A 20,471-nucleotide genomic window follows, 5' to 3' on the forward strand; every position below is an offset into this window, starting at 1 on the left:
TTGCAGTGTGTTTATGGAGTGAGTATTGAGTGTGTTAAGTGAGCGCCCAAACCATCTCTATATTAAAGGGCTTTCCACTCAACCTTTCGTCACTCTCATCGAATATGCTTAACACAACCCTATATCCAGCTCTTTACAGAAGCTTTCTTGCCAGATCCTTGATCAATACCAAGTGCACACTCCCCAGTACCAGTTCAAACACATAAACACCTCTATGTAAACAGACCCAGTTTACAGACCTCTCATTAGTCAGCTGTACATACATACTGTACTTACATACACTCTGCAATGTACACTCTAAAAAATACTGGGTAGTTTTAACCCAACTTTGGGTCAAATAAGGACCCCTAAAATTGATAATTACATTTTTAACCCAAAAGTTGGGTTAGTCCATATTTGACCCAAAGTTGGGTTAAAACAACCCAGTATTTTTTAGAGTGTACATTGCAGTTCGAGCTATAGGCTAACTCAGATTTTCTTACTCTTTCACTGTATATTAAGTAAATATTTTTAAGATAAAAAAAACAACAACATAAATTTCATTGTAACTATTTATATAAATTTTAAATGTTTTTTATAAGGTCCCGCTTTCCTGATAATGAAGTCCACACCCAGAGTATGTTCATTTCACTTATGTGCTTTCAGTAATTCCTATATTTTAGGCACCTCCATGCCTGCCAGCATAAATACATTGCATTGATTACAAAATTTTAATAACTACTGATACAGGGAAAAAGGTGACTATTAATAATATAAATATTAATTTTAGAAGTCTACCACACAGTGCTCTTTCTTTGATCTTTAATCTTCAATGAGCAAATAGAAGTGGCTTAAAGTACTTTGTTGTCATCAACAACAAAACCACACATGAATCTATGTTAGCTTTGAGTGCTCCCATGAAAACTACTAATTCAGAAGACTCAAACAGTTGTCATCTCATAATTACGATAATACTGACACAACATGAATGTGGAATTAATCTCTCACATTCAGACCCATATTAACTCTCCGAACATGAGACATGCAGTTTCACTGAAGAGGAAGGCATATTATATTAAGTGGATTGGCACTTTATGAAATGCTCTCTCTTTCTCTGTCGGTCTGCTTGATTGAGGTGTTTTGTTGGGGTTGTCCTCTTATGCATGGCCGCAGGCTGTGGCTGTCAGTCTCACACTGTGGCTGTGATTAAATACAAGACAAGACAGTCTGTATTGCCCCCCTCCCCGATCACACAAACACACACTCCTCTCAATGACATATAGTAACGCGTATAATGATAATGCCTGCTGATGATGAAGGGAACAAATGGCTCTGTGCCTCCGTCAGCCAGAAAGAGGTCAAGGACGAGTTCCTCTCTAATAAGCAAAGCAAAGTCCATAAGTTTTCATCTTGACAAGTATCATTCATCTCATACAGCCTGAGAACTGTGTGGATTGACAGAATCCATTACATCTGATGTACACGTATCCGTGAGCTTATGAGGAACATTTGCAACACAGACGCATATTTCTGAGGTGACACTTGTGTTTCACAGCACTTCCACACATGCAGCATTCAGTTTCAGCACCGTGTGAATAGATGCCGACATAAGTAATCCCTTTATTTGCAGGAATGTATGAAGTAAAGAGTCAGTAATGTTTATTTCAAATGGAAAGATATGTTGTCAGATAGCATTGCTGAATAAATGGCACGGAATGATAGTAGGGCTGGGACATATAAGTAGAAATAGGTTTTTCAACACTTTTATGATGTTTGATATATTTCTTGATATTTATGTGTATGCTTTCATGTGTAAAATGGTTATAAATACCACAACAGATAAACAATGAATGCATATTGAAAGCGATCATCTGCTTTCTCCATCTTTTGTATGTATATGTGTCTTTCCTCCCTCAGATTTGTGTTAAATTATGCATGCATGCTTTACAGCGCGCTGCCCCTCTGTCACTCGCTCACTCATTCTTTATTTTATGTGGCTGATGCTGACGACAGCTTCTCCTCTCTCTTGTTTTAGGACAGCGATCTCTTGACCTTTAACATCTCGGCACACCACTCCTGGTGGAGCGAGCACGGGCCAGGCTGTGTCCGAAGAGAGATCCCCGCCAGCGGAGACCGCAGTGCAGACGCACAGTCCTATATATCCATCATGGGCTGCCTGCTGGAGTACCAGTACATAGAGGTCCTGCACAGCAGCTTCCAAATCCTAATCTCTGTAAGTCCTAAAACATACCAACACACAGTTTATGTTCTCCCCGCACTATATTTAGACTTACTATATTTGTATGTCTGATTCTACATAGCATAACTAAAAGAATCCCATAATATATGTTTTTCCAGACACACTTAAATTCTAATGGTGCTTTGTCATTATCGTAGGAAATCATTGGCTGTCTCTCTACACTTAACCAGTCCTTTAAAACTACAGCAGTGTAAAGTGTAGCCTGCACACACTGAGTCCTGAAGCCCTGCTGTTGTGCTGAAGTGGTCCCTTGAGTTGAGGTCTGGCGCGGCTCCAGGGTTAGTTAGGCAAACTCGGTGGATTATAATCAGCAGGCACTGCCAGGCAGCAAGCAGAAGGACTGTGAACTCATTTTCTGAAAAAGGCATTTGTTTTTATTGACTTAAATGCACTGCACACAATGTCCTCCAAAAGTATTTGGATTTAAGCCACACTTATAAAATCAGAATTATTGCATTAGATACAAAAAGCAAATTGGCATCAACAAACACAAAATATAGTATGATATGATATAGTTTCAGTATCCACAAAAATATTTAGCAGCACAACTGTTTGCTACATTGATAATAATCAGAAATGTTTATTGATCAACAAATCTGTACATCAGAATGATTTCTGAAGATCATGTGACACTGAAGACTGGAGTAATGATGCTGAAAATACAGCTTTGACCACAGAAATAAATTACATTTAAAAAAAAATACAAATAGAACACAGTTGTTTAAATTGTAATCAGATTCCACAATATTACTGTGTTTAATTTTTGATTAAATAAATGCAGTCTTGGTGAGCATAAGTGACTTCTTTCGAAAACTTATATTATATGATATTACATTACATTATATTACAGTCTGCATGTCCTTCAGTATTCTCATGCTTATTGACTGAAGGCATATTGCTCACCATCACACCTAAGCATCTGTTTGATGTCGAGTCTGAGGACTAAGAAAATATCTGCAGAAATGAAGACTGTGGGCCATATTTTAATGATCTAAGTGTCACGCTGCCAGTCTTTGTTTTCCTGGGTGTTCCCTAGTGAGCTCACTTCCCCTTAGGCACTTCACCATAGGCACTTTAATTCCGCTAGTCTGGTTGTGTCTTCACAGTAATTGCACTCCAATTAGAATCGCACAGGTGTTGACAATACTCTGTCATTAGTTTCCCTATAAAGAGCTGTCTTTCTCTGTTGTCATCATGGAGTCCTTACCCTTTGTGTCTCATGCTCTCGTTCCCCGAGACTTCCTCTACCTTCTTGTTCTTCTGAGTTCCCCGTTTCATCCGGTTCCCTCTTTTGGTTTTTGTTTGTCTCTCATGACTGTTTATTTTGTATTTACCCTTCCGTTTAAATAAATCCCTTACCTGCACTTGGATCCACCCTCTCTTTGTGTTTCATCTAAACCCTACCGTGACAGAAGGACTCCATCATCAAGGATCCAGCGGTATGTCTGCTGCCATGTACTCATCAGCCAGCAAGCGTAATGGTTTTGAGGGCTCTCGCCTAGTGGTGTTCCGGGGGACCAGGGGAGGTCGCTCCGGAGCAAGCGGTCGAGAGGAGGTCCGGCAGCGATCGCCACTGTGGCCTCCCATCGATCCGAGATTCGGATGGGGGCGGCCATTTCCCCAAGATGTCCCGAGAGGAGAGGGGAAATGCAGATCGGCTGAGCCAGCGCCGTGGTACCAGTTGGCCGCCAGTCCTGTACAGCGGCACCAAATGGCCGCCAGCTCAGCGCCACAGCACAAGATGGCCGCCAGCTCAGTCCCACAGCACAAGATTGCTGCCAACTCAGCCCCACAGCACAAGATGGCCGCCAGCCTAGCGCCACAGCCTAAGATGGCCGCCAGCCTAGCGCCACAGCCCAAGGTGGCTGCCAGCCTAGCGCCACAGCCCAAGATGGCCGCCAGCCTAGCGCCACAGCCCAAGATGGCCGCCAGCCTAACGACACAGCCCAGGATGGCCGCCAGCCTAGCGCCACAGCCCAAGATGGCCGCCAGCCTAGCGCCACAGCCCAGGATGGCTGCCAGCCCAGCACCACAGCACAAGATGGCCGACTCAACGCCACCGACTCTCCATCGTAGAGGGCGGAGGAGGAGACAGGCAGCTACTGTTCCTCATGACCCGGAGAACGTTCCCGAGCGGGCCGCTGCCATCCATGAGGCCATTGCCCGATGCGGTGCCCGAGGCTGTTCCCGAGGAGGTGCCCGAGGCTGTTCCCGAGGCGGTGCTCGATGCAGCTCCCGAGGCTGTTCCCGAGGCGGTGCCCGATGCAGTTCCCGAGGCGGTGCCCGATGCAGTTCCCGAGGCGGTGCCTGATGCAGTTCCCGAGGCGGTGCCCGATGCTGTTCCCGAGGCGGTGCTCGATGCTGTTCCCGAGGCGGTGCCCGATGCGGTGCCCGAGGCTGTTCCCGAGGCGGTGCCCGATGCAGTTCCCGAGGCGGTGCCCGATGCAGTTCCCGAGGCGGTGCCCGATGCAGTTCCCGAGGCGGTGCCCGATGCAGTTCCCGAGGCGGTGCCCGATGCAGTTCCCGAGGCGGTACCCGAGGCGGTGCCCGAGGCTGTTCCCGAGGAGGTGCCCGTTGCAGTTCCCGAGGCGGTACCCGAGGCGGTGCCCGAGGCTGTTCCCGAGGCGGTGCCCGTTGCAGTTCCCGAGGCGGTGCCCGAGGCGGTGCCCGAGGAGGTGCCCGAGGAGGTGCCCGAGGCTGTTCCCGAGGAGGTGCCCGATGCTGTTCCCGATGCTGTTCCCGAGGCGGTGCTCGATGCTGTTCCCGAGGCGGTGCTCGATGCTGTTCCCGAGGCGGTGCTCGATGCAGTTCCCGAGGCGGTGCTCGATGCAGCTCCCGAGGCGGTGCCCACGAGGATGTGGTGGTCATCTGCTCCGTCCTGGTGGACGCCTCAACATGTCCTTCATGGACTTATGTTTTGTGTTTTTTGAGTTCTGTTTCTGTCTGTTCCTTTTAGTTTAGTCTGGCCCTCCTTCCCTCCCCCTGAGCCTCCACCTGTCCGCCTCCCTCCTGGACTCCTTGTTTTGTGTTGCACCTTTCCATTTCTCCTGGTTGCTCCTGTCCCTGTTTTCTGTCCCTCCGTCCCTCCCCCTGGTCCGCCGCCGTTCCACCTCCCTCCTGCCTCTTTTTCTGTTGGGGTTTTCCTGGGTTTAGGTGGAGCATCTGGTAGCTGCTCCGTAGGGGAGGGGGTAATGTCACGCTGCCAGTCTTTGTTTTCCTGGGTGTTCCCTAGTGAGCTCACTTCCCCTTAGGCACTTCACCATAGGCACTTTAATTCCGCTAGTCTGGTTGTGTCTTCACAGTAATTGCACTCCAATTAGAATCGCACAGGTGTTAACAATACTCTGTCATTAGTTTCCCTATATAGAGCTGTCTTTCTCTGTTGTCATCATGGAGTCCTTACCCTTTGTGTCTCATGCTCTCGTTCCCCGAGACTTCCTCTACCTTCTTGTTCTTCTGAGTTCCCCGTTTCATCCGGTTCCCTCTTTTGGTTTTTGTTTGTCTCTCATGACTGTTTATTTTGTATTTACCCTTCCGTTTAAATAAATCCCTTACCTGCACTTGGATCCACCCTCTCTTTGTGTTTCATCTAAACCCTACCGTGACACTAAGTGCAAAGTGTAAAGCGCACGGCACAGGTGCACTCAGGGCATGTAAAAATCCACTTTTGCTATTTTAATGACGGAAAAATTGTCTATGCGCCCGGGCGCATGTTTGGAATGGGTTGTCCCTATTCTCTTAATGAGTAATGGGCATAACATTGAATAAACCAATGAGAGTGTCATCTCCCATTCCCTTTAAGAGCGAGATGCGCTTGCGCCATGGGGGATCACTATTTACATGGCAGAATTTGTTGCCGGAAAAGCTGAACACTTCTCAAGCGAAGAAACCGGAGCATGCGAGCACGACAAGCAGAAATCCACTAAAGCTCTGTGCGATGAGTTAATATATATGTGTGTGTATTGACACGATTGTTCAATTAATTCGCCAATTTCATTCATTATAAGTAGTAATAGGCTGAATTGCAAATAGATAGCATAATTCTAATACACGCAATGACTATCCTATTCATTACATTTTTATATTTATGTAGCCTACACAATAATATTCTTATACACTGTGATCCTTTTGTTTTTAATATTTGGCATGTTTGTGTGATTTGTATCCCTGTGTGTAATAAGCAAAGTCAACGTGCGCTGTGGACCCGCCCAGACCCGCATTTTCTACCAACACGCACTTTAAATAACAAAAAAATATCGCGCCATTGACTTTAGACTTTAGACCAGGTTTGAGTTGGTCTATGGCGCAGTCTATTTTCAGCTCCTTAAAATAGCAATGCGCCTGAACACACCTCTTTTTAAGACCAGCACGCCCATGGGCGCACAAATGGGCGCAAATGCATTTGTTAAATAAACGACGTGGCGCTGGACTGAAACTAGCAAACACACTTGTGCTGCGCCTTGCGTCGCATTGCGTCGGGTGTATGATAGGGCCCTTTATGTTAGAGGTGGTGGTAGTGGGGTGTTTCACCGTAGGGTTAGAGTGATCATTATCTGCTCATGCTCCAACATTGAACTGCTAACTTCATGGTGAGAGTTGAACAAAATGGCCTGCTGAAATCGGGAGCTTAAACACACAATCAAATCAAGCTCCTACAGTCTTCTTCAATGGGAATGCAGAGATTAGTTAGAGTACTGAGGGAAAATAATGAAACGTGTATATAACATAGCTAAACTTCAGTACCAGGTCACCTTCAAAAAGACTTCTGCTGTAGTGAATAGTCATGTTGGAGAATTTATTACAGGAGTCACAAGAGGACAGTCAGAGAGTAGAGTAAGACAAACACCAGAGATGACAAGTGAACGTTAGCAGAGCTACATGTAAGTCCCTCCCTGTATGACAACTGAGAGGTGCGTATGTGAGAGCACCATCTGTTTTCTCATTAGTGTAACTCATGAGGGAGCTACCTGTGCAGAGAACTCCTAAACATCGCCCTTCAGATGCCACCTATTCTTCTGTTCATCGTCCTTCATCACACTCCTGGGATAACACTTTTATCCCTCAGTGACTACTTTAGCATTTGTTTTTACCATTTTGGTCTGCCTTGACTTGATTTTTCTTTAAATATTTGTGCACAAATGTAGTTTGGCATTAGTATTAATTAGTAGTAGTATTAGTATTATTATTGTTGTTTTTATTGTAAAGAAAAATTATATTTAAGTTCGATTTAAAGGTTAACAAATGAATGATCCAAAGTTTAGTAATGGGGTTGCAAAATAAAATACAATAAAAATAAAATAAATTCTATAGTAGTTTAGTTTGACCTGCAGTTTGAAGGTTGACGGTCAACATATATTTAAAAATTGTACTGCTGTCAGTATGTGTCTCAGTTTTTATTTTCCTGCGCTTTTTTCTTTTGTGTTTTATCAGCACAAGTGGGTGGATGAGTTCATTCCTCTTCCATTAAGTGCAACATTTTTTAAACGTTTTACATGTTAAGAAATCAACAGTTTAAAAATGTATGACTCCTGGCTAAATCCCTGCCTGTTTTCCTTCAGCGTCCAAACACACTTTAAAAAAAGGGTCACGTTCAAACTCTGCAGCGTTATCACCAATTCAGCTTGTTTTACGCCCCTACAGAGTTCTGCTGAGTGCATGTCTGAGACCATGATTAAGAAAAGTTTCACTTCAAAGTGTCTCCCTTCGCTCCCTGCGGCGGTTTAATCACTTCTCATGTACACACAAATGTAAGTGGATTTTTGATTAGACGAGGCCAGTTGCAAACATCTGAGAGCGGTTTGTTTAGCTGCTCGGCGGCCATGACAGGTGGAATATTGTTGCCTGGTATTTAACCTGAGATCTGGTGGGTGTGAAGTGAAGTGCTGCAAGTGTGTTTGTGTTTGTGTTGCATTGAGAGCACTTTGTGAAGTGATGTTGATAGTGCTCTGATTCAGATACAGCTGATACAACTGTGAAATCTGCCTCCAGGCAACTGAAGTAGAGAGAGAGCCCTGTTGAAAAGAACAGCATATTCTGGTTAGGTATGTTTGGCAGCTGGTTTGAGCTGGCTATTGAGCTGTATACAGAGTCACACATATGGACTCAGTCAACTGGACTAATTTATTTTTCAGCGGGGTGACATTGGCACATAATTAACCTGTCAGACATCATGTTCAAGTAGTGGGTCAAAACATTAGGTTTTTGTGATGTGTGTCCATCTTTCATCTATTTAACAGGCTCTGGGTATGTTTCACTGCAGCCTCTATTATTATTTTACTCTCTCTCTCTCTCTCTCTCTCTCTCTCTCTCTCTCTCTCTTTGGATTTGGCCAGCTGAAAAATAATCAAGGTAGATAAACCTTCTTGAGAGCAAGTAAGAAATGGAAGGTGATTTTTAGGACTGATCCTCCAGCTGGGGGTGTAGTATCCTTTAGCTTACTTCTAAAAGTGTACTTATTATGGAAATAATATACATAATATACTAAAGTATGATCTGAATGTAAAGTTTTCGAACACCTAATTAAATATATTATAGTTAGTTTTTTATGAAATGCAGTTAGCTGAACTGCAGAAGTCTTTGCTATCACTTTTTATCAATTTAACTTATCCTTGTTACTAATTTCTTTTAAAAAGACATTTTTATTGCTAAAAAAGATTTATATTTATCAAAAAGTCCTGAAAAAAAGTATCACAGGTTGAGCATAAATGCAGCACTGATGAGCATAAGAGACTTATTTAAAAACCATTAAAAATCTTACTAATATATATGAAGTAGACTACAAATGCACATTCAATACAATTACTGTAAGTGCACTTTTTTTCCCAAGGCTTTCTAATGTCTGTTTATAATTAGTGATGTTTTCGAAGGAAATCTATGTCTCATGCTAAATATTAAACTTTTGTTTGTTCTGCAGACATAAATAATATGTCAAGTCATTAAGCTTAATGAGGAAAGATTTGCTGTTATAAGCACACTTTGATGCAGTTCTTTATGATAGTTGTGTATAGGATTCACTTTTGCCTTTATATGCCATAGAAGTTCTCTAGAATCTTCTTTCTCTTTTATCTGTGAAACTGATATTCAGACCTGTGATGTGATTTCTTCCTAAAATAAATTATATTTCCAGGGGATCTCAAACTCGAGCATTATTTAGGTGTGTAGTACCAAAGCCCAGCTCAGACATAAGTGTTATATAAGTGTTGAGGTGACAGAACCAGGTCGTGTGTAAAGAGCCGGCGTTTGATCTGACAGTCATACAGAACTCTCTGGGTCTTTATGAATGATCTACACTGAACAAAATTATAAACACAGCACTTTTGTTTTTCCCCCAATTTTTCATGAGCTGAACTCAAAGATCTAAGACTTTTTCTTTGTACACAAAAGGCCTATTTCTCTCAAATACTGTTCACAAATTTGTCTAAATCTGTGTTAGTGAGCACTTCTCCTTTGCCGAGAGAATCCATCCACCTCACAGGTGTGGCATATCCAGATTCTGATTAGACAGCATGATTATTGCACAGGTGTGCCTTAGGCTGGTCACAATAAAAGGTCACTCTAAAACATGCAGTTTTATCACACAGCACAATGCCACAGATGTTGCAAGTTTTGAGGGAGCGTGCAATTTGCCCTTGAATTGCATGTTCATTTCTCTACCATAAGCTGTCTCCAAAGGGGTTTCAGAGAATTTTGCAGTACATCCAACCGGCCTCACAACCACAGACCATGTGTAACCAACACCAGCCCAGGACCTTCACATCCAGCATCTTAACCTCCAAGATCATCTGAGATCAGCCTCCCGGACAGCTGCTGCAACAGTCGGTTACAAGAGTTTCTGCACAAACTGTCAGAAACCGTCTCAGGGAAGCTCCTCTGCATGCTCTCGTCCTGACTGCAGTTCGTTGCCGTAACCGACTTGAGTGGGCAAATGCTCACATTCGATGGCGTCTGGCACTTTGGAGAGGTGTTCTCTTCACAGATTAATCCCTATTTTCACAGTACATGGCAGACAGCATGTATGGCGTCGTGTGGGTGAGTGGTTTGATGATGTCAATGTTGTGGATTGAGTGGCCCATGGTGGCAGTGGGGTTATGGTTTGGGCAGGTGTATGTTATAGACAACGAACACAGGTGCATTTTATTGATTTTATTGCTATACGGTGACAAGATCCTGAGGCCCATTGTTGTGCCATTCATCCACCACCATCACCTCATGATGCAGCATGATAATGCACGGCCCTATGTTGCAAGGATCGGAAGGAGATGTGTTGCACTGCTTGAGGCAAATGCTGGTCACACAAGATACAAACTAGTTTTCAGAGCACCCCCCCCCACTCAAATACAGTAAAACTGCACATTTTAGAGTGGCCATTTATTGTGGCCAGCCAAAGGCACACCTGTGCAATAATCATGCTGTCCAATCAGCATCTGGATATGCTACACCTGTGAGGTGGATGGATTCTCTCAGTGAGGAGAAGTGGTCACTACACAGATTTGTGAGCAATATTGAAGAGAAATAGGCATTTTGTGTACATAGAAAAAGTCTTAGATCTTTGAGTTCAGCTCATGAAAAATAGGGGCAAAAACAAAAGTGTTGCATTTATAATTTTGTTCAGTGCAATTGGTAATAAACTTGAAATAAATTCACATCCAATGGAGTATTTATAGTTACATTTGTGGAGATTCATCACAAGCAACTACTTCTTAATTAGAGCCAATTAATAGTCAGTTTCAGAATTAAATTGTGATGATTACCATCCTGAGAAAAAAAAAAGAAGAGTGAAAGTCTAAGATTCTTGAAATTATGATTTTCAGGAAGTCTGACATCATAATTGACTAGTAAAATATAATCAAATGATTGTATAAAAATTATATATGAAAGTAGTGAATCGGTTTTGTGTAAACTGTCTTTAAATGCAATATTATATAACCTTTTGAGGTTTGGCACTATTTTAAAAAATCTTTTTTTTTTTAATTACCAGGATGAAAAATTTACAGCCATAGACATTTTACCAAGTTTATTTTCATTTGTATTACATTTATTAATGACTTTTAAGGAATAGTTCTTAAGGCCGATTCCACAATGATTACAAAAAAAAAAAAAAAAAAAAAAAAAACCAATGAGATAATTCCATTCAAATAAAAGGCATTATAGCGACTAGACTGAGGGATTGAAATCAGAATTAGCTGGCATGAGAAACACCCCGAGGGAGTTGAAGGCCACTGACCCAGAAACCTCATCTCTCCGCAGCAGCTTTACCCTTTGACCTGAATGATCAGTCCATGAAACACAGCCGGAATACTGTTAACACATTCTGCCAGCTCAGTTGCCTTATATTTCAGAGGTGAAAAGGTTAGATCTGTAACACTTTACACCACTTCACAAGAAAGTAGAAAGAAACTATGAAAATCAGCAGAAATCTTCACTCTTTGCCTGAGATGCCCTAAGCAAGAATTAGTTTCGAATTGATTAAATTTGGGTTACAAATTGGGTTTGTCTCATGATCTCAGAGTAAAAGAGCTCTTCAACAAAAGATTTCATATTTATAGCTGAATAATAAATAGTCTGTTCTGCTGTTTGAATATTATATATATTTAAATATATTCAAGGGTAAAACAATTACTTTAAATTCTAATACAATTTCACAATATTACTTTTTTATCAAATAAATACAGCGTTTGGTAAGCATAAGACACTTCTTTAAAAAATAAAAAATTAACATTTAACAGAATACTGTAAACATTGTGAAACATGGGGTTTTATTAATATAAGTCAAAGTTGAATGGTTTAAAAGTACCTAAAATCTTAAATGGCATTCAGCCCATACCCGCTCTATCACAGCCTCTCATGTGCCTCATAGGCTCTCAGTTAGGCATTTAAATTTTTGTCAGTATCCATTTCCATCTCCTTCATTCATATGCAAACACACTACATTCATTTTTTTTTCTTGTTTGACCAATGACAGATTAATTGGTTTGGAATAGTGCCACTCTCTGGGACTTGAGTTTGCCCTGTGTGTGTTTTCATGCAGTGCTGTGCCATCTGTCTCTGTGGCACTGCCATACACATCAATATGCCTGTCATCTACACACACACAAACAAGCACAAACACACACACACACACACACACATGCATACCTGTCCCGTGTTCACTTGTAAACTCTCTCTAACGTCTCTTTAAGTAATGTATTATCGGCCATGGTATTTTCATAATGAATGGTATATTAGATGTGGCTGCCATTCCTGCTGCGCACACTTATGGTTAGGGATTTCAGCAAACCCCTAATGATGAGTATTAAATGGTGAGTAGCTAATCCCACACATGAATGATACCTCAAATAATTTACATTTGCATTTACATTTATTCATGTAGTGGATGTTTTTATTGCAAATGAAATATAAAGAACATCACAGGCAATTTGAGGAGAGGTGTTATTACAAGTGATCAAATCTGTGATCCTTACCCAGTGTATACCTGTGGAAGCATTATTTGTCCTTCCTAGGGTTTGTCTCTTTGGAATCGGGCCAGTAAGCGATGCCCTATTAATTACTCTGAATACCCTAACAACCATAAAGCAGTGCACTAAACAACATCCAGAACACCTAACAACTGAATAACAAAACCCTAGTCGCCACTCACTACACCCTACATCCACCTAGGAATGACATAGCAATCTTATAACAATATGTTTAAAACACTCAGAATACCTAGCAACTCTACAGCGACACCCTAGCAGTCTATCGGAACACCTAGCAACTCTATAGCGACACTCTAGCAGTCACTCAGAACACCCAGCAACTCTATAGCGACACCCTAGCAGTCTCTCGGAACACCCAGCAACTCTATAGCGACACCCTAGCAGTCTCTCAGAACACCCAGCAACTCTATAGTGACACTCTAGCAGTCTATCGGAACACCTAGCAACTCTATAGCGACACTCTAGCAGTCACTCAGAACACCTAGCAACTCTATAGCGACACTCTAGCAGTCACTCAGAACACCTAGCAACTCTATAGCGACACTCTAGCAGTCTCTCGGAACACCTAGCAACTCTATAGCGACACTCTAGCAGTCTCTCAGAACACCCAGCAACTCTATAGCGACACCCTAGCAGTCTCTCGGAACACCCAGCAACTCTATAGCGACACCCTAGCAGTCTCTCAGAACACCCAGCAACTCTATAGTGACACTCTAGCAGTCTATCGGAACACCTAGCAACTCTATAGCGACACTCTAGCAGTCTATCGGAACACCTAGCAACTCTATAGCGACACTCTAGCAGTCACTCAGAACACCTAGCAACTCTATAGCGACACTCTAGCAGTCTCTCGGAACACCTAGCAACTCTATAGCGACACTCTAGCAGTCTCTCAGAACACCCAGCAACTCTATAGCGACACCCTAGCAGTCTATCGGAACACCTAGCAACTCTATAGCGACACTCTAGCAGTCACTCAGAACACCCAGCAACTCTATAGCGACACCCTAGCAGTCTCTCAGAACACCCAGCAACTCTATAGCGACACCCTAGCAGTCTCTAAGAACACCCAGCAACTCTATAGCGACACCCTAGCAGTCTCTCAGAACACCCAGCAACTCTATAGCGACACCCTAGCAGTCTCTCAGAACACCCAGCAACTCTATAGCGACACCCTAGCAGTCACTCTGAACACCCAGCAACTCTTTAGCGACACTCTAGCAGTCTCTCAGAACACCCAGCAACTCTATAGCGACACCCTAGCAGTCACTCAGAACACCCAGCAACTCTATAGCGACACTCTAGCAGTCACTCAGAACACCCAGCAACTCTATAGCGACACCCTAGCAGTCTCTCAGAACACCCAGCAACTCTATAGCGACACCCTAGCAGTCACTCAGAACACCCAGCAACTCTATAGCGACACCCTAGCAGTCTCTCAGAACACCCAGCAACTCTATAGCGACACCCTAGCAGTCTCTCAGAACACCCAGCAACTCTATAGCGACACCCTAGCAGTCTCTCAGAACACCCAGCAACTCTATAGCGACACCCTAGCAGTCACTCAGAACACCCAGCAACTCTATAGCGACACCCTAGCAGTCACTCAGAACACCCAGCAACTCTATAGTGACACTCTAGCAGTCTCTCGGAACACCCAGCAACTCTATAGCGACACTCTAGCAGTCTCTCGGAACACCCAGCAACTCTATAGCGACACTCTAGCAGTCTCTCGGAACACCCAGCAACTCTATAGCGACACCCTAGCAGTCTCTCGGAACACCCAGCAACTCTATAGCGACACTCTAGCAGTCTCTCAGAACACCCAGCAACTCTATAGCGACACTCTAGCAGTCTCTCGGAACACCCAGCAACTCTATAGCGACACTCTAGCAGTCTCTCAGAACACCCAGCAACTCTATAGCGACACTCTAGCAGTCACTCAGAACACCCAGCAACTCTGTAGAGACACCCTAGCAGTCACTCAGAACACCCAGCAACTCTAAAGCGACACTCTAGCAGTCACTCAGAACACCCAGGAACTCTAAAGCGACACTCTAGCAGTCACTCAGAACACCCAGGAACTTTATAGCGACACCCTAGCAGTCTCTCAGAACACCCAGCAACTCTATAGCGACACTCTAGCAGTCACTCAGAACACCCAGCAACTCTATAGCGACACCCTAGCAGTCTCTCAGAACACCCAGCAACTCTATAGCGACACTCTAGCAGTCACTCAGAACACCCAGCAACTCTATAGCGACACCCTAGCAGTCTCTCAGAACACCCAGCAACTCTATATCGACACCCTAGCAGTCTCTCGGAACACCCAGCAACTCTATAGCGACACCCTAGCAGTCTCTCGGAACACCCAGCAACTCTATAGCGACACTCTAGCAGTCTCTCGGAACACCCAGCAACTCTATAGCGACACTCTAGCAGTCTCTCAGAACACCCAGCAACTCTATAGCGACACTCTAGCAGTCTCTCGGAACACCCAGCAACTCTATAGCGACACTCTAGCAGTCTCTCGGAACACCCGGCAACTCTATAGCGACACTCTAGCAGTCACTCGGAACACCAGGCAACTCTATAGCGACACTCTAGCAGTCTCTCGGAACACCCAGCAACTCTATAGCGACACTCTAGCAGTCACTCGGAACACCAGGCAACTCTATAGCGACACTCTAGCAGTCTCTCGGAACACCCAGCAACTCTATAGCGACACTCTAGCAGTCACTCGGAACACCAGGCAACTCTATAGCGACACTCTAGCAGTCTCTCGGAACACCCAGCAACTCTACAGCGACACCCTAGCAGTCACTCAGAACACCCAGCAACTCTAAAGCGACACTCTAGCAGTCACTCAGAACACCCAGGAACTTTATAGCGACACCCTAGCAGTCTCTCAGAACACCCAGCAACTCTATAGCGACACTCTAGCAGTCACTCAGAACACCCAGCAACTCTATAGCGACACCCTAGCAGTCTCTCAGAACACCCAGCAACTCTATAGCGACACCCTAGCAGTCTCTCAGAACACCCAGCAACTCTATAGCGACACTCTAGCAGTCACTCAGAACACCCAGCAACTCTATAGCGACACCCTAGCAGTCTCTCAGAACACCCAGCAACTCTATAGCGACACCCTAGCAGTCTCTCAGAACACCCAGCAACTCTATAGCGACACTCTAGCAGTCACTCAGAATACCCAACAACTCTATAGCGACACTCTAGCAGTCACTCAGAATACCCAACAACTCTATAGCGACTAGGGCTACAAGATATTGGGAAAAAATGACATTGCGATATTTTATATTTCTGCTATATATATTGCAATATTTTTTCTTACAAACAAAATTGGGGTGAGCACACTTACATTCTCATATTAAATGATTTATTATTATTATTACGTTATTTGTGAGTCCCGCCAACGTCGGTGCCGTCAGAGCGCGTTTTCTCTGCGGCCGGCCTTTTATTGTTAACAGATTAAGGAGCCGACTTTCCCCCGATCATGTTTACATGACCGTATTTCTTAAGAAGATGTAAAACAATAGAAAAGAAAGCAAAAAAGATTTGCTGACAGTTTAAAAGTTTCAAATTTAAGTGTAGGCTACGTTCTACAGTAGCCTAATTGGTGCAGGCTGTTTTACGTTTTTTCTTTGTTCACTTTTTTTTTTTTTTTTTTTTTGCTTTTAATCAGTACTTTTGTTTGTTTGCACGCATTGTTAAAGGTTTTCAGCTACAAAACACGATGTGTAATCTTATTGTGTGTTCAAAATGACGGAAACAATAAATGTTGCTGAAAAATAACGTCTGTCTCATGAAACTTAATTTAAATAAACAAATATTCGAATATTCGTTTTTTGTATGCTCAAATATTCGAATGTGATATTTGCGTAAAACGGCCATCCCTAATAGCAATGTCATAGCGATTACTCAGAACAGCCCAGAAACCATATTAAAGGATGCTAAAAAGATTAATGAAACCTATAAACCACATAGCAATGCTTTGGCAATCACTCAGAATACTTTAGTAACCATATTAAATAATGCTGAAATCAACTCTTAGCAATTACTCAAAATACCCTAGGAACCAATAAGACGACTCTGAATGCAACTGTATAGCAAGACCCTAGCAACCCAATTATGCCCAAGCAACCACCCAAACCATGAAATAACTGAAATTTGGGGCGGCAGTGACTCAGTGGTTCATGTAGGTTGTCTACAAACCAGAAGGTTGGTGGTTCATTCCCCGACTCCACCTGACCAAGTGTCGAGGTGTCCTTGAGCAAGAAACCTAACCCCAGCTGCTCCCGATGAGCTGGATGATGCCTTGAATGGCAGACACCGCAGTCGGTGTGTGAATGAGTGTGTGAATGGGTGAATGTGAGGCAAATTGTAAAGCGCTTTGGATGGCCATGTGGCCTGTTGAAAGCACTATATAAATGCAGTCCATTTACCAAATACCAATGTGATAAGTGCTCTGAACACCATAGCAACTGCATGTCAACCACCCACATCACCCTAGAACCACAGTGGATATTTGTGCACAGGCAATCACAGAAATATAAAAAAGCTAGCTACAGAATAATGATTTACTGACATGAGTTGAAAGTTAAAGGAGAAAAGATGATTCAGAATCTGTTGATACACTGATGTGTTTGTGTTTGTCTCCTCAGCTGCTGGGTTTCATATACGCCTGCTACGTCATCAGTGTCATCACAGAGGAGGAGGACAGCTGTGAGTATCTTCTCTTATCTCCTGTCATGCCTGTCTATCTGGCTGGCAGTAGTTGGTGTGGATGGCTGACATCTGTCTGCTCAGGTCAAAAAGTGTGTGTGTGTGAGAGATAAGAGAAAAAATTGCAAGTCTGTACTAACAACACATTCTTTCCCCTGTTTGTGTTCAAAACAGACATTATCAGTTTTATTGAAGAACTATGTCTGTCTGATAGTAGTCTAACATAAACATTCAGGAGATGGTGGCTCTGTGTCCTTAGCTTTGTTTTGTGAGAATGTATCTAAACTGTATGAATTATCCATGCTGAAGAATATGAAATATTGATGTAAAACCCATTTTTGATCCAAGTGAAAAGGAGCACACTACTCGCATACATTTTGTGAGAAACACTGTATTACTCAACTCAGTTTGTAAAACTGTATTTTTGTAAGTGTGCCTAAGAGTCTAAGTGGATTTAGATTTACTTGTTGGGAAAAAAATGCCTCTACTTAGAGGCATACCTACATAGGTTCCCTACAGCTTCCAGCTATAAATGAACACTAATAAAACACTAAAAACTTGTATTCCTTTTCACACAAATTATGATTACAAGGGCCTTTATTGATTAATAAATACTTATTAGAACTGTATTATGACCTCAAAACACTTTTACCATACTTTACCACATTTGTTCCCCATTTTCAGAACACTGTCAAGACAAAATGTTTTAGTCTCAGAAATATTGGCAGTTTGCGTCCTGTGTTGTCATTCATGTTGGCTGAAAAGTTAATCAACATCTTTGTATTTTCTTGCATTGATAATTGCCATCTTTTGCTGGTCAGTGTTTCAAAAGCTGCCCTAAATAAAGTACAGCTGGTTCGAAATCCAGCCGCTCGAGGATCACATTACTCCCTGTCAGATTTTGTGTCGATTTTAACATTCTCATGCTTACTTACAAGGCTTTGCATGGTTTGGCTTTGCATGATCTCTCTCAGCTTTTAGCTACTTACACACTAGTGCTCCGCTCCTCAGAATCTGGCCTTTTAATTGCTCCCTTTAAAATCTATGGGTGATAGGGCTCTTTCTTCAATTGCTTCAAAACTTTAGAATTTTAGGAATTCACTTCAGTTTAAAAATATTGTTCACAGTGCATATCCACAGCGATGATTTGCACCCTGCAAAATAGGCTTTAACAGCCTAACTAAGTGGGAGAGGACCAGAGGAAGCCTAGGGGATGAGATAAGCCACTGCCATGTTTGTATGGGTCAAACACCTCTGCTGACTCTTAATGTTTTCCCCTCTTCCAAAAAAAGTAGGGAATACCATTCTTTCATTTAGCACCTCTGAACATTCCCTGGTGGACTGAACTTCATGGATAGGAAGGATTAGATTGCAGAGAATTGGTCAGCTTTTATGTTTTATCCCTTACTTTGAATTCTTATTTACTTTTGTTTATCAGTCTCTGAGATCAGGCGCTCTGTCTGTTTGTATTTTATAGTGTGCATGTGCTCAGGTGAACTCTATATGTATGCTCTGTACAAATTGACCAAAATCAGAGTGATTATAAGTATGCCGAGGAAACTTTTTATTATTTCGAGGTTACTATATAGCCCAGGAGATTTAAAAAGCGCTTAATTTTTATAATAATGATTTCAACCAGTTATGATATTATTTTAAGGCTTTAGTTGAGGTTCTTTAAATTGCCATTTTGTAGCTAACCCAGCATTATTTGCTTGCGAAGGCAGAGACTGGAAAGTGTTTGAAAGCATCGCCATTGCTTTTATCCATGAAACTAAATCTGTGAAGTGTGGTTTTGCATGTCTGTAAATGCAGACAAAAAAATATGTAATGTTTAAACAAATCTAACCATTTCATATAGTCTTTCGTGGACCTCTAAGTTACGTTGTTAAAGCACCAGCTTCACCTCAGATACGCTACTCCCCTTGAAATTTGAGGTATTTTAGGAGATGGTTGTTGATTGTTGAAGTTGTGGGTAAGTTTGAATTTGTAGGCTAAAGCACTTTTTCCTTTCCTCGTGCTACATTGCCGTTGGACGCACAGAGATGTGTTTGTGTTAGTGTGTGTGTGTGTGTGTGTGTGTGTGTAAGCAGCCCAGTGGCTGCATTTTCTATCATGCAAAGTTGTGTGGTTCATTAACACGCTCATTTGAAGTGGAGGATTTCATTTCCTTGCCTCTGAAGTTTCCTTCTCTCTCTCACTCTCTCTCTACAGGTGATTTGAATAATAATGTGTCAGGCTTCGTTTTTATCCATGCATTCTTCTTCTGCCTTGTCCGCCCTTCTTCTCATCTCGCTGGCACTTTCTTTCTGTTTTAAATGACTTGCATCCATAATTAGTTTGTAGTCGTAGTCCCACTGTTATCGCTTGGTTCATTAAAAGCAGCAGCAGTCACTTCGCTGCGGTGTGAATCTAATCTAATCACAGACCGGCCGCACCAGCAGCTCCAGGGACGTGTGGGCTCTTGGGTACTGATCTAAGCCCGGATTCTCTCTCAGACCTGTCTTTACTGAAAAAGAAATGCAAACCTGGCTTCACATCAGAGCAGGAACGGGAGAGAGAGAGAATGTGTGTGGGACCTCGAGAGTCTGGTTGGTTATCAGTGCTGAGCAGATTCCTGTGCAGACTGAAATAAAGAGCTGCTTTTATGAAAGTGGGTCAAAATAGTGTAGAGCCTAATGTTAGTTTGAGCGCTTCCCAAATGTATATGCTTTACACTATGCAGGGAGTGACAGGTAAAAGCAGAGGAGAGAGACAGGGGTATCAGACACACACACACACACACACACACACACACACTTGAGTCTTTTTATTGTATGAGCTCTGTGTGATCTCTACCTGTGATGCAAGGCCAAGCTGACAGTTTGGACTTCTGTTATACACTATACTATATATAGACGTCTGTTGTTCTTATATAAAGATGATTCAAATGACCTCAGACTAACCCTAACCAAATAAAAGATTTTTCCGTGGACCTTAGTCAGAGTAGATAACATATTTAATCTGAATGAAAAAGG

The 20,471-nt window shown here is 42.7% G+C and overlaps 1 protein-coding gene across 2 annotated transcripts in view; it reads left to right on the forward strand.

Moving 5' to 3' along the window:
* The window catches only part of LOC113092991 (sodium/potassium-transporting ATPase subunit beta-1-interacting protein 3), a 58,942-nt gene that overhangs the window by 32,983 nt on the left and 5,488 nt on the right, over window positions 1–20,471 (forward strand). For both annotated transcript variants that reach the window (XM_026258798.1, XM_026258800.1), the window contains exons 4-5: window positions 2,015–2,212; window positions 17,397–17,457. In XM_026258798.1, coding sequence (XP_026114583.1) covers window positions 2,015–2,212; window positions 17,397–17,457 — 259 coding nt within the window. The remainder of the gene's footprint in view (window positions 1–2,014; window positions 2,213–17,396; window positions 17,458–20,471) is intronic.

The sequence above is a fragment of the Carassius auratus genome, unplaced genomic scaffold, assembly GCF_003368295.1.
Source record: "Carassius auratus strain Wakin unplaced genomic scaffold, ASM336829v1 scaf_tig00214826, whole genome shotgun sequence".
Classification (NCBI taxonomy): Eukaryota; Metazoa; Chordata; class Actinopteri; order Cypriniformes; family Cyprinidae; genus Carassius; species Carassius auratus.